At 36.8% G+C, this 15,895-nt stretch overlaps 1 protein-coding gene across 1 annotated transcript in view; it reads left to right on the forward strand.

Annotated features, from left to right (window-relative positions):
- The window catches only part of DACH2 (dachshund family transcription factor 2), a gene marked incomplete at its 5' end in the record, with an annotated part of 324,122 nt that overhangs the window by 214,800 nt on the left and 93,427 nt on the right, over window positions 1–15,895 (forward strand). Inside the window, one exon of the mRNA XM_082488049.1 lies at window positions 3,299–3,430. Coding sequence (XP_082344175.1) covers window positions 3,299–3,430 — 132 coding nt within the window. The remainder of the gene's footprint in view (window positions 1–3,298; window positions 3,431–15,895) is intronic.

Below are 15,895 nucleotides of genomic sequence, written 5' to 3' on the forward strand. Positions count from 1 at the left end.
GGGTGATTTGCTGTATGGTTTTTTTCTTCCATCATTTCACTCAGTACCACACCCTTACTGCTGAAACTATTTGCTTTAACCTCAATTTTATTAGCTTTCAGAAATGCTGAATAATTATTACACTGTTTTTTTAAAGTGCCTCATAGAGTCAGATTCTGGGGCTTTTATTGCTACCACAATTCAAGTAAGAAATTGTATAGACTGGGGAATAAATAAATGAAGGCATAAAGACTTTGCTTATACTGATCTTAGAGTATTGGCTATCTCTGCTTCAAGTTTATGCCTGACTGCTCAGGATCTTCAGGCTGTAGTGCTGTGCTTTACTCTTTAAACTTTTAATGCTGAAGTAGAGTGACTTTGGTGTGGCAGATGGCACAGCATAGATTTCTGATACATCACTGTTTTTTGGCTGTTGTCCTTATGGCAGCTGTGTCTGGTTAGGGAGCTCAAAAATCCCTGACAATAATTACCTTTAATTTCTGCAGGCAGCATCGTGGTGATTTTGGGGACTGTTTATTCTTTTCTGTTTGTTCCTCGATACCCTTTCTGCCTTCATTATGCTTCTGATACAACTGTTCTGTAGAAGTTTGGGGTTGGGGGGGTGTGTGTGCTTTTTTCTTTTTATACACTGCCTTAGGTAATTTTTTGTCTTGTCTTTTCACTGAACATTTTACTAAATGTCTGAATTCACTTTCCATTCCCCTTTATTTCCTTATGAATAGTTTCTTTACTCTTTTGGATATTTAAACTAAGTAAAGTTTTATGACTTATAGAATCAAGAACCTGTATAAATACTGAACCAGATGAAAATATTTACTGGGATATTGATTCATCTATATGTATTTGGGTACATACAACTGATAAAATGTTATGATAAAAAACTCCGTGTTCAGACTCTGTATTTTGTAACCTTTAAAATAAATGTGAACGAAATGGATTAGATGGATAAAGTGAGAAAAGAGTAGGCTGTGAGTGGGTACAAGTTCTGAAAGTGCTCTAGTGATGGCTGTACCTCAAAACTTGGAATTGGTTGGGATATGGAAGTACAAATGTGCAGATAGGCAAATCACACAGGTTCCTGGAAATTTTGAAAACAGTAAATTCCTCAAAGGACTTGTGATGATGCTTGTTTTTTGAACTTCCTGAAAATAATTTGAAATTTACTCAAAGAGCAATCCCACTTCCTTTCCCTAGAAAAAAAGTGGAAAAGTTTATAGACTATTTCATCTTCTTCAGAAAGTGTGTGAACAGTTTTATCATTTAAGAAGTATTCATTGATGGATTAAGTGTGAGTGGTGTCAGCCAGAGAATTTAGTAAAAACATTATTTTTAACATCAAGAATTTATATCTGCTTGATAAAAAAAAAAAAAGTAGCATTTGCAAAAGAACTTTAGGGTGTTAGAAAAAAAAAATTAAAGAAAAAATGAGTAATGTTAAGGTATAGTGATCTTCTGTATGAAGTGAGAACTGCATTAAATGACCTAAAAGTCAAGGTTGTTGATGATGTTTTCTGGACTTATTTTTATATGTACGTATATAGTGTATATTAATAATGAAATCAATGTAGTTTTTCATGTATCAGTGACAAAATGGTAAAACGGTAAAACAAGTGCCTAATTCGTGTGGGTGGTATTTATTAGATCTGGCATCAGTCCTTTGGGATTATAGGAATGTGTAGCTGCAGTTTGTTTTTGTGAATGCTGAGAGGCTCTTAGGCAAGGTGGAAGGAGGACAGACGGCCTGAAGAGGGCTTGTGTAACTCCCATCTTGTAATGTGTCATCTCCAACTTACTGATATTTATCAGGGATATCTTCACTGAAGTTAACCAAATTGCTGTATCCGTATGTGATAATACATGTCCCTCCTCCATGCATTTGGAGTCTATTGATTGCTTGCTTAAGTAATATTAAAATAATGAGAACTTTTGTGAAGCCTATTATAGGAGCAGCAGAGCTAATCTAAATGTAAAATTCATAGCAGCTTTTAAAAGAAAGTATTTTAATTTATGGATGCGTGGCTGTATCAGATATGAAAATCAGTAGTTCACTTTAATCAGTATCTAATCTCCTCAGTAAGCAGTACTTTCCAGAAACAGCAGATTATTTAATTCTGTTTTGATGTATATCTTCGTGGGTTGATACAACATGCATGACCAACAAAAAATAATGGGGGTTTATTAGTAAATGCAACTCAGTGATTTTGTGGAACTATTGCACAGTCAATTACAAGACAGCTGATAGGAAGCATTTAGCTTGCTTTTTAGCAAGTGACAAAAGCAAGTCATACTATACTGGGAGGAAGACAGGAAACCCATTTAAACTATAACTGAATGAATAGACAATTATACCTGTAGAAATCTTTCTTAGTTACGTGGCCTTATGCCCTGTATTTTCCTGTGAGATAGATGAACTTCAGATACGACATTTTCGGTCACATCTTGCCCCAGAGTAATAGTAATTTGATACTGTCTGGAAGAAAAGCTAATCTGTTACTGACCAAGTCAAAAGGATAAAACTTAAAAAGTTTACTCTTATAAAAAACAGATATTAGGAATCTAAATAATAATTAAAAAAATATGGTAATGCTGGTAATCTGTAGCCTGACACTACTCTACTTCTTCTCTTTTACTAATGGTAATTAATTGGGTTTTAAGCCCTTGAAAATCTTCTACCGCTAACCCCCCTTAATTCTGTAAATTTGTGCTGGTCTTAATGGTTTCATAAAGGTGGGATCGAGTTTGTGATTTCCCATATTGTACTTTTCCAACATTTCCAATAACTTTTTTCCAGTAGCAATACGTTAATCCAAACCAACTGACTTCAGAAAAAGACAAAATAATATTTGCATATATAATATAATAGTACAGCAGTGGTTGTTCCATTCTAATTGGCTTCAAACTGTTGAAATTAAGGATCTTACTAGTGTACTTGGAAATTTTGTAGAAGCTAAATAAGTCAAGCAGAAAGTGATCAAAGTAACAAAATGATCAAAGGGACAGGAAATTATATTTAAAAGTATAAGGAAAGGGATACCATTAAATAAATATTTCTCTATGCTATACATGTAAAAAGAAAAAAAAAGAAACATGAAAGAATTTAAAAAAATTAATTCTCAGAATGGTGTACTGTGACAACTCGACTTTAAAATAGTGTTCAGAATAACATTACATAACTGGACTAAGAATGTGTATTGAATTTGTGTGACTTATTCTCACTGAAAGGAATTGTTTTCTTCGTATTTTTCAGTGCTTCATTGTGTGGTGTGTTATTGCATTTTATTTATTTATCTTCTTCCAGGTCTGACAGCGGCTGCCATGGCAGAGGCTATGAAGTTACAGAAAATGAAACTTATGGCAATGAATAGCCTTCACGGAAGTGGAAGTCAAAATGGAACAGAATCAGAAAATGAAGAGCTCAATTCTAATGCAGGTAAGTAATGCTGTGCATGTTACCTGTAGGGGAGCTCTTAACACCTGTTTTTGTGCATGGGAAACAAAATCAAAAATCTATCTCAAATGCTTGTGCTCTTTTATTTTGTAAGCTTTGGTCTGCCAGTCAAAATTGCTGCACCCATTCCTGCAGTATTCCTTCTAACAGCCTTCTTCACTATTTTTTTGAAAAATATTGGTGAAGGATTAGTTTCATGATGTTAGAATACAGACTTTTTAAACTGTTCCCTAAATATATTTGTAGTAATAAAAGACATCTCTATTGGCAATAATACAGTGAGCCTAGAGTTTTCCTGTAAATGATGGAAAGTTTCCAAAACGTCAGGTTGTTGGAACTCATAATGAGTTCCACAGTTCACTGGAGAAAGGTAAAGTAGGGAATGCTAAATTACCAACTTTCTGGCTTTTCTGCATTTTATTCTTTCCTTGAGTGGATATTTGCAAACAACAGCTATGAAGGAGAGTCATGATAAATGTTTGTTATGGCCTACTTGGCTGGAATAACCTTGGGTAGAAGGCACTGACACATGTTCAGTCTGTACTACTATAAGCATTAGTATAAACTTGAACTAAACTCCCCAGGTCCACAAGAATAGGGCTCAAAGTTTAAGTCAGAAATGGATCATTTCAAGAGGAAATCTTCTTTGTTTATTCTAGTGTTCTTTTTGGGTAAATAGATGAGACTTTTACTGGGATAGTGTAGAGACCCTAGAATAAGATCCATCTGTTTTGTCTCAGAAAGCTGCTAGATACCTAGCAATAAGGGCAGGTTCCCTTGGACTCGCTTTTTTTGACACAAGCAATCCTACAATACACTCTTCCTGTTTTGGGAACTTATACATCCTTTGTTTTCATTATCAATTCAAGAACAGAGGCATTGTCTGATCCCTCATTGCATTCAGATCTCCCATCGGCTTTCGCACATCTCTGAAGTCACACATGTGTCTCTAGAGATGAAGCTGCTCTAACAGTTTGCTTGCTTGGATGGTGTATAGTGTATATGCATTGTACCATCAAAATGGTAATTTATTAGACCAATAAAGCAGCAGCTGGGAGGTCTTAGACTCATTTTCTGAAGGAATAACTTTGAATTCATGACAAATTATGCACAAAGCAGTCTTTCCAAAAGTGGTATTGCGTTTTGCTAATTTTGTGTACTCATCTGTATTGAAGAAATCTGGCTTCTAATTCATGCATTAAACCCTTCCCCAGCTTTCTATTATGTAGGATATGTATTTCTTGCTCACCTCTCAGACCCTAATCAATTAGTGCATATTGAATTCAGAAAAAAAGCACTGAAAAAGCATACATAGTTTGCGTAACTCTTATGGTCTGTATATAGTTCAAAATGAATTATAAAGTTTCACTGAATGCTAGAAATATGACTGAAGGTAGAATTCCTACAGAAAAGCAAGGAAGCTTTGTACAGAAAAGATGTAGGGTTAGCATTAGGGTTTTTTAAAGCTGCTGCACAAAAGCTTGCTAATTGGAATGTTCATGGTTTCATGTGTTACCTGGTATGGCAAATCTTATATACTTCTTACGGGGAAAATCTACAGTATATTAATATTTTAGGCACCTTGTTGACAGGTTTTTGGGGGGACTATCATACCAGCCTTTCAACAATACGTCAAGAGTATGCGTATTAAATGAAAGCTCTCTATGGTTTACCAATTCAATGAGTTCTACAACTGACTCAATACTGATTTAAATATGTGGAAAAATTCCCACTGACTTTAGCTGGTTACAGTGGGGCCCAAGGATAAAGATACGATGTCAGTTATGTAAAGCTCTTTTCTCAATTCTTTCCCCTTCTGATCGTCTAATTCAGTAAAATTGCCGAGGGCAAATTTCCTGGATTGAGTGCCAATGTTGCTTGCAGACAGAGAAATAAGTCAAGAAAAAAAACCTACTACTAATCATGTTAAAAATCACAATTTCCCCTCTCTTTAGTATCTGCAATGGCAGCACTAGAATTGGTTTTGTAATGCATGGCTTCTGTCTTTATTGGAGTAACATTTTTTAAAGATTTACATTAAGTAGATACAGCAGGAAGTATCAGAAAGGAAAACCAAATTGAATGGAATGTGAAACTTAACTGTACCTTTCACTATACAAGGTAACTGAGGAATTATCAAATATTCACCATGGAAAACTCACTGGAGACTAAGGTGGGGCGTGAAGGGACTTGGCATTTTGTTTAGAAGTTGATACACATTTTGTAACTTTGATTCACTGTGAAGAGAACACCATGATAATTCTGTGTGCATGAAAACTTTACCAAATGTTTGTTCTGCTCTAGACTCTTACAGTTTAAATGACTATTAAAAACAAAATGGTGATGCAAAATGAGAAAGAAAATTGAATTTTGAAATTTTTTTTACTAGGAAGAGGTAAAAAGGAACAGAGCAAAGGACTCAGAAGCCTCATAAGTGAGAAAAACATTTTATTTTAGGGGAGCGACCTACAGTTTCTTTGATTTGAGGTTGTGTTTAATAGCTTCTGTAATGGCTGCAACATGACTCTGCATCTAGATTTCAGCATGAATAACAACCTGTTCGTGTTTCATTTAGCTCCAAATGAGAAATTCTGTCTTTTATTGTTTTAGGAAATTAGTCTGTGTACTATTGCTCCTGGAACTTTATAATTAATCACTAAAGGTTATGGCTGTGGAGAGTTTGTGGGAAATAGATGTCTGAATGATTATAATTGTAGCTGTCAAATCAGAAATATTGTTGTACAGAGCAGAGGACCTTTTTCTTCCTTTGATTTTTTTTTTCTTTTTACTGTAGCAAAGACTTGAAGGGTTGAAGTTTTACTTAAACAAACAACTGTAGTGATTGTTGTTGTTTTTACTTCAGTGTTACACATTGACTTCCTTTGGAGAGCGTAAGATACAACACCACTAAATATTTCACGTTAGGAAGTGTGCATTCCTCCTCACTCTGTAGTCTGATGGATGAGTGGAATAGTCTCTCTTGCCGTTGCTTGTTTTGAATTAAAATGTAATTGATGGGTATTAAGTCCTGAAAGTTTATTGCCAGATTTTTTGGAAGTGTGTCATTATATGCAGGCCATTAGTATAATAAAAAAGGGGTGAGGATGTCTTGTCATATTCGTTTCAGTCCCCATCTGTATCTGTTGAAGTCAGTATGAAATATTTTTATATTTACTTCTTTAGTAGTGCCTAGAATGTCGCTTCTGTTCTTTCTTTCTCTGTTATGTGTGCACCTATCATGATGGAAATTTTTCAAAAATTTCTGTATCTGAAGCCAGAATTCATGCTATCAATTTAAAATTTGAACTCTTAACTCTCAGCATCACTGACTGTAATTCCTCGGATATTGTGTTGTCCTCTAGGAAATTGCCGTGTGTCTGAGGAAGTGGGGAGTAAATGTGCCACTTCTTTTCCTGCTTCTAGTTCAGTTGGTATGCTTTGCCATCAGGTCCTACCTACCTCCTTTTTGTGATATGACAATAATCTCAGTAATGGTAGAGTTTAGTACTGAAATATTCTAAATAACTTATTTAAAAAAAATGCAAGAGACAATATTGAAACTGTGGGGGGAAAAAAAAGTACAAAAAAAAGAATTGCACGTATTTTTTAGTTAAGGTAATAATGCATTAGTTCACAGTGCCATGTAGAATGTTATTATATGTTTGAACGTTAATGTCCGCCTTTCCACTCTCTCTGCAGAAGAGAAAGAGATTTTTTTGCACCTTCCTACTCATCATATGAAGTGTTGAAACAAACTTCTCAGGCAGTTGAAAATCTCATATTTAATCTGGCACTATAGGTTCTCTGGTCCCACAGTCCAGCCAATCTGTGCTTGCTGTTCCTTGTGGCTTAGTGCCTGTCTGTATCTTCTTGTAAGATCTGGGAAAGAAGGTTGAATTTAGAGAACCAGGTAGTTGGGGACATAGGTGTCTGGAAGTGGCAGAAATTAATCCATCTGAAATCTCCGATTCCCAGTGGCCATAAATCTTTGACAATCCTGTTCCTCCTTTTTGGCTACTCCATGCGAGTCCTTGGAGGTGAGACAGTTTGTTGATGGCAATCAGTGCACACATCTGAGGATTGCCTTGAATCCAGAAGATTGCCATAGCTAAGGCAAGTCATGCTGTAAAGCATGACTGATAATATGTGCCAGGAGTGATGTGGCCTTTCATATTCCACTTCAGAAAACGAGTAAGATCAAGAGTTTGAAGCTGGCAGCTGAAACCAGGTATGCTCAATGCATGTGGAGATCTCTCAAAGCCCAGCCACGTAATCAATTTTGTTGTTCTATAGAAATAAGATAAACAAAACAAAACCTCTCTGGTTGCGCAAAAGTGTTTGTAAAGATCATCTGTTTCATCATCATGCAGTACTAAAATGAGGTGAAGTGTATTCTGGAAATTAGCATATAATTACCTAGGGAAATTGGAAACATTTGAAATCAGAGCTTTTTTTTCTAATAGCGTGGCAGTAGGTAATTTTACAAGTATGTGATAGAACTGGAATGTGAAGGATAGATTGCAAAATACAGTATTGGTGATATTACCTGAACATCCTTTAAGCTGCATAAGCAAAGAAGGATCAGTGCATAGCAACAGTACCTGTTTGTACAAAACCTCAGTGCAAAGAATAAAGCAGTTATTTCCTCCTGTTGGCTTTTGGAGTTAGCATGCATGATTTAATAAATGTGTTTTGCTTTCCCAAGAGAGATATCAAACAGTACTAAGTGTTTCAGTGGTATTTCCTTAGGAAGTCAAAATGTTATTCTGTATATAGAGTCTTGTTGCTTAATTTCCAGACAAGGAGCTAAGTTAGGCAGAAAAGAAAGGAAAAACACCCTGGCTTTTGGCATATGAGGATCAGAGAAAAAACTCTTCTTAGGGGGGAAAAAAAAAGTTATCTTTTTATCCGTTTTCCCCTTCAGTACCTGCCATGCAGTTTTCTCATAAATGCAAACATCCTTCACAATCTGTTTAAAAACCCACAAATACATCACTCAGTGGAATATTTAAGGAACCATCAGGAGGAAAAAACCTCATTGGTTTAATGGAATGCTGTCAAGGAAAATCAGCATCACAAACGACACAGGGGCAGAATTGATACTTTTGCACTGACATGTTAAAAGAAAATCCCATGCATTATTTAGAAAACCCAGAAATCTGTCAGCTGTATGATTGCCGAGTTAGCAGAAGCAGGAGGATGCTGCTCAAGTTGAAAAGAAACGCGTAGGCACAGATCCATATTGTAACCTTTCATGTTCTCCACCCACCGTGAATACCCAGCTATTACACGGTCAGCATTTTTTAGTTTTTCTCTTTTAAAATTTTCAAGTGCTTGAAAAGTCAAAAGAGGTAGGTCTTTTATTCTAAAAAGCAGGATGCCGAGGCTGTTATTTTATTGTAAAAGTAAAAATGACAAGACCAGAGAACAGATTTATTTTTTTTTTATCCTTGAGTGCCGTGCAGACCTCGTGAAGTCATTTTTCCTGTTGTTAAAGCAAGCATTTTAGTGTTACGTGAGCAGAGCTATTATTTCAAATACGATAATTTTTTTAAAGAACACAAAACGTTCATGCCATTTAAAAAATGTAATAAGTCAAAACTACTATTAATATTTTTGGTATCAATTGAAAAGCTAGTGAAGCACACATTTAATTTTCTTTAATTGTTCTTTTGCCAGGCGGAATATATATAGTCTTGTAATAAGAGAGAATTTAATACAGTTTTTCTGTGCCATCTCATCCAAAAACTAGGCTTGTTTGACTCCTGCCCTAGCAGATATATTAACACACTTCATCCTAAAAATTGAGACATCTGTGGTATTTCTTTAGATATGTACCTGAATTTGTCATGGTGAGTGTGAAGATACTTGCTTTTCACACTGGAAGTTGAGAGTAGCACCTAGTGGCTAGTGGACCTCCTGTTCGCTGAGTGGTGGAGTGCAGCGAGCTGCTAGTCCACGGCCATCAAACACAAATGCATTGATGAGCACTGGGATAGGTAGGATAGATAGGAAAGAGGATGACGTTCTTCACGTGACTTTTTTCCTCGAGCATGTGGATGAGTTTGTACTGTGGGTATGGCTTGTGGCATAAGACATACTGCACAGCCAACGGGTCTGGGCTGGGACATAGGCGGTGATGGTCAGTGTCATGAAGAGACACAGCTTAAAAGATCTCCTGGAGATCAGAAGTTATTTCAGAGCACTTCACGGCTCCTGTTCAGCCCATCAGTCTGGATGTGTTTCTCTGTGGGAGGTTGGACCTATCCTCTGATAGGACTGGGCTATGTGTGCGTCTGAACAAAAAAAACTTCTGAAGCCCCTGGACCAGACATTGGTTCTTCAGGGCTAACTCACAGTGCAGGTGTGAGGGAACAGCATGCTGAAGTCTGACGTATGAATGAAGCTCCTCTAGGTAATGAAGGCACATGTGGCCCCATAGGTGACTGGCTGTGAGGACAAGCTCTGCATAAGAGTGTTTATCTGAAGGCAGTAATGCTTGAAGAAGATTCGTGTAGTGATGAAACTCAGTGGCTTTCAGGATGCGCTTCCATACATAGGTTTGGAGGTGTGGTTTCTTGGAAGTTTCTTGGACCCACTTGCAAGTGATATCTAAGAAATTGTAGGCTTTCTTTTTCAGTGGAAATGGAGTGAAGGAACTAAAACATTCACATAACACTGACGCTTTAGAAAGCTTTGCCTGTTGCTCCTTGTCAGAAAATGTCCGTGGTTGCTGAATGATACAGAGCAATGACTTCCCTGCAGATAATGTAAGTGAGGCCTTCCTGGAGCCAGTGGCTGATAATTCTGGAGGAAAAGGTTGATGTGCCGCTTTCTCTTTGAAGATACAGGTCCTCAAACATTAGCCAGGAAGCGATAAGCTTTTTGTTTGGTTTGGTTGTACATTGTTTGTATTCTGCTGTATTCTCTCTTCTATTTCTTCCTAGTGGTGATGGCTTTCGTGGGCACTCTCATTTATCCCAAGAACCCAGTCTCCGTGTGTGAAGCTTGGAAACAGGATGCACATATATCTATTTCCCTGGCAAATTGGGATTTTCTGCTGTGGTACCCCACCACAGGGCAGGATTTAATAGCAAGAATTTTAGGATGCTTTAGTGAACCAGTTTGAGTGGAGTGCAAAAGTGAACTTTTTTCTTATCTGCAAACTATTTTAAGGTTATCATCTTAGATTGTTAAGCAGTTAGCTATTGAATGCATGTGAGTACTTCAACTGTCTTTTTAAAAAGTGTTCTTACGTGTTTAAATACGAACATAAATACTTTCTAGTAAATGTATATGATTCACACATAAAAGTTGATTCATCAGCTGGTATTTACATATTTGGATTGACTGGCACCCACCTCTGAGAAATATGAAGTAGTTCTGGCTGTAGTTTTAAAACTAATAAAGGGAACATAACTCCGTACAACTTCTGAAAATTAAATTCTCTGTGCTTTTTAAATCTGGGACATTTTTTTCTTTGAGAGGAATTTCTGGGTTTGATGCTTATGAAATCAATCATGATGAAGTTAATTTATGTTTATATAACATCATAAGCTAATATAAACTATTTTAAAGATCAAGCAAATTTAGGTATTATGCTGACTTTTTAGAAAAGTTCTTATTAAATGTGTAAGCTCTGGTTTATGTGAATGCTTTTTGAGTGGGTAATTCTCACGGGTATATTTTAGATGGATTCATGACAATTAGATGCTGATAAATGTTTATGAATAGAGAATATATATTCTTGTAAGTTTATATTTCAACAGTTAAACATATCACACAATCTGCTTCCTTGGTGTATTTTGACTGTTATCTTATTTGAAGTCAGAGAACTGCTGTTCCGTTTTTCCAGAGCATAAAGTACATTTTTTTCATGAAGACAGAATTCCTTACGATGATTTCTAACTTTTGCAGGAACAAATTTAGTGTAGAAAATCAAGATTCATATCTTTTAAAAAACCACCCTTCTTAGCACCAAATAAAATACCTCTGGGTGCACACAGCGTAATCATAAACAACCTCTCTAGATTCTTGCCATATCTACTAACAAAACTAAGTGCAGTAAAAGATAAACTAATGACAAAATGCAAATGGTATGGCTAAACTGTGTAGAATTGAGAGCTTTCACATGTCTGTCACCTTTCAGATCCTTTACAAATTTATAGTCTTAGAGTGCAGAGGTCTAGATCTTCAAAGCTTGAAAAACAGAGGTGCAGCATGAACTAATCTTCATTTTTTCCCCTATCTTCTTACAGCAGCACTAATGGAAATGTATTTTGTTTAATGACTCTGAAATCCTGTTTGTAATTAGATGTGGGAATTGGTCTTACTTTGTAACAGATGATACTGGAATAATAATATGAGAGATGCTACGCTGAGACCGCTATCCTCCTAAATCTGTATCATTTTTCATTTTATTGACAGGAAATGTGTTCCTGGAACAAAGAGATTGATTTTAAAGAGTAGAAAAATAATGTCTAGTAAAACTCAAATGAAAACATTTTAGCATTACTTTAAGTGTATCACAAGAGTACATTAACCTTGTAACTTTTTTTTTTAATTTTAGTAAATTTTTTTTGCATTGTCACTGATATGATCTTTGAATTAATGCACCAAAAGGTAGGGAACTTTAATTGATGACAGGGTACATACAATTAAAATGGATATCATATTTCAGAAGGATTATTCAAAATAATTAATTTTGTTTGTTAAAACACTTTTACAGTCATAAATGAAGTAATTGGGAGTGGGCACAGAACATGTGAGCGCAGGCTGAGCTCGCGCAGTCCCTCCAGAGTATTCGTCATCTTCACTGGATCTTGATGTCATAAATCATTTTGGCCACTGTAGAGCCGAGGCTATGTGTTTTTCTTGGTTATAATTTTCACATTCGTTAGTAGTAGCAGATATGCGTGGTCAATATCAGCCTGCCGAAGGAAAGAAGGTTGCTCAAGTGTCCTTCATTAAGACAAAGTCTCATGTTTCTCTGCAAAGCACAGGAACTGCCATAGCACTGTAGGGAGCGATACTTAACAGAAATGTGCCCAATTTAGGACTTTCAATATAAATTTTTATTAAGACAGGTAGAGATTAGATGCACTGCACTTTAAAAGGGAAAATCGTTCCAGTTTAGACATTTTTAGTAGGCTTCTGCGACTGCTGAAGGACATGATGTGAAGAGTACTGTCCTGCCCTTTCGAAAGCAGAGCTACTCTCTGCAGGCAGGCATAGGGTGAGAAGGCATCTCCGGGCATCTCTGCCTTTCTGGTTTTGATGCTTAGTGGGAAAGGGAAGGAAAAAGAAAAGCGTGGTCCATATCTACCTCTCTGAAATGCATTTTGTATTTTATGTTAAACCATTGGTGGATAAAAGCAAAAAGTGGTCCTTGGAGCATGAACCATCAACTGGTGATCAGATGAACTCTGGCAATTAGGGATGCCAAAAATGCTAAGAGATACACTTGTTTCCACTCACTGATTTGCAGATTTTCCACAGAGCTACCAAAGAACAAGCATAGTGAAGCACCGTATGTCAAAATACTTTTTTTTTTTTTTGAGGTCCTTGTATATATACTCTGTTTCAGCAAAATCTTGTCTGCATATCATTTTGCACAAACTAACATACTTGTTTAAACACGATGGTGTATTAGCATGCTTAACCAATGTGGTTTAATTTCCCGTCTCAGGATGTAAGGATGTAAGGAATCTAGTACGTAAAGAGTTCCAGTATGTTAGGAAAAGCAAGTATTAGTGATAGTTGCCTTTGTTAATGCTAGTGAGTCAACTTCAATCTCACATTAATGATATTTTAACAATAAAAAGTACTTTAATATTTTAATTACATTTTGAAGTCTGGAACATTTGTGTTCCAGTTAAGGTATATATAAGTTAGGATGAAAACTGGTGTATTATGCGGGCCACATGCTGAGAGTCCCCCCAAAGGATGTCATTGATAAGTGATACAGCTGCCAATAGGAGGAGTCTCATGAATTACAATTTTAATCAGATTTTTAAAAAAAAGTCCCCTAATGTACAGTTAATTTATGTTTGAGGTAAGAAATATTTGTAGTCTGATCATTTGGAATATTTTCTCACTCAAAAGAGTAGCGTTAATCCAAAAAAACCCATTTTAATAATGTGGCTTTTTAGTTAAGGATTCAGTACTAGATTTTTTCAGAGTGCTCTGAAGTGACATTTTTGCAGCTGAGATTTGATAGCAGTTTTACTTGCAACAGTTGGCACAGTTTAAATGTCTAGCTGATTTGTGAATTTGATGAGATGGAAGTCACAGTGGTCTGAAGTAGTTCTGCCTTTCCTTGCACCCACAAAGTAAGAGGCATCCCTTAGTTCTGGAGTAGGGACTATATGGGTTAACAGGACACGCGCAGATCAGAACCTTATTACTTTTTATAGAATACCTCGACTATCTTGACTAGTTATATTCAAGTTTTGTTTTCCTTTAATAAAGTTTTGGTCTATAAGAAAATCAGGATTATGCGCTTATTTCTGTGATTTTAAAAGTAAGCATCTGACAGTTTTGCATAATAGGTTACGCTTTCTGCTCCATATTCTGTTTAAAAAAAGCTGGAATCCAAATCTGTGAGTGACATTTTGGTAGAATTTTAGCAAGTACAGTCATTACCAAATTAAAAATAGATACAGGTGGGCAGTTGATGTTTTTAGCTCCTTTTAAAAAAAACCCAACCCCTAACTGTATACAAGAGCAGCAATTTATCAGATCATTCTAGTTACAATTATGAAAGTCCAGCAACGTTGTCCCAGACCAAGAGTAAATGTACTTTTATCACCAGTGTGTTAGAAAACTTTCGTTTCTGTGGCTGCGAATTCTTTTCATCAAATGAAATTCTTATTCTTAATTTCTTAGAAGCTTAATTTAAATTAATAATGAGATCACTGAAGAATTTTAAAACCTGGTCCATTTAGTCATGGAGAAGAAAATCTTGTTGACACCGTATAATTGAAGCTACTAATTTGTCCATAATCTAAAGGGAAAATGCATGGATTTTTAGTACGTTTCAAATGCCATCTTAATGTGTCTATTAAGATAATATTGGTTACATTTCCAAGATATCTAGTAACTAACTAATATGTATTTTAGGATGGCCACTTTCTGTATGTTTTTGTAGATACGTGGTTCATCTTGGGAGGCACAGTAAGAATGCACCTAATGCTTTTAGAATAGTACTATCTTCTCAAACCGCGATGTTTTCTTGAAGAGCGGAGTAGGTAGAGCTTTACCCTGAAGCATTCTTGTAGCTGAAAAAGAGACCATAATGTAGAATAATGATCCTATGTTGCAGAAAAACCTTCTAGGCTGTACGCTGCAATGTGGTATATTATGTTGCAGCATACAGATCTAGTTCAGGTAGTAAATGTAGTTTAGCGGTGGCAGGGTGAGTTCGGGACGGGCCATTTCGCCTGGCCCTGCGTCTGGATCTGGTCTCTCTATCTTGCAGTGTTTAGCATCATAGGAAAACAGCACTTTCAGACTTGTTTTCTTATCCGCTCTCAAGGAAGCAAGAACTGTGCCAGCGTCATGTCTGACTGACTTAATTTTTCATGGCCATTTTTTTATGTTTGACCTAAGTCTTCCTTGTTACCGCCTTTCTTTGCTGCGCCTTGCTCTGTGCACTGTGGGTATGGAGAACAACTTATTCCCTTTTATTACGGAACATGTCTTTTATCTAGTGAAGGCTGTTAGTGAGCCTCCTATCTGTCTTCCCTTCCCTATATTAAACAAGCCTACTCTTTTGAACGTGCCTCATACCAATGATTTTGTAGGTCCCTGGTCTGTTCTCACTGCAACTGCACTCTTCTGGCCTCTCTCCAGGTGATTCATATCCTGCCGGTTCCAAACCCAATGCAGTGCTCAGCGCAGCAATGTAGAACAGGATAGGGAGAAAGAATTTCTCCCAGTCGTACATACAGCTATCTTGTGTAAATGTGTGAAATTCTTACTCTCCTGACATTTCCTGGAAGCAGGATACTGCTGACCTGTGATCACCTGTAGTCTATTATAGCCTCTAGATGTCTTTTTCTTTTTTTTTTTTTTTTTAAAGAGCTACACAGGCAGTCAAAGCTAACTTCAGGCTATTCCAGCCTTTCGTAGACAGTAAATTATCCATGGCCCAGCAATGTGCCCTTGTCGCCAAAAAGGCCAATGGAATCTTGGGCTGCATAGGGAAGAGTGTGGCCAGTAGGTCGAGGGAGGTCATTCTCCCCCTCTACTCTGCACTGGTGAGGCCACAACTGGAATACTGTGTCCAATTCTGGGCTCCCCAGTTCAAGAGGGACAGGGAACTGCTGGAGCGAGTCCAGCGAAGGGCAACTAAGATGATTAAGGGCTTGGAGCATCTGCCTTATGAGGAAAGGCTGAGAGAGCTGGGACTCTTTAGCCTGGAGAAGAGAAGGCTGAGGGGAGACC

The sequence above is a fragment of the Vanellus vanellus genome (genome assembly GCF_965231255.1).
Source record: "Vanellus vanellus genome assembly, chromosome: 10".
Lineage (NCBI taxonomy): Eukaryota > Metazoa > Chordata > Aves > Charadriiformes > Charadriidae > Vanellus > Vanellus vanellus.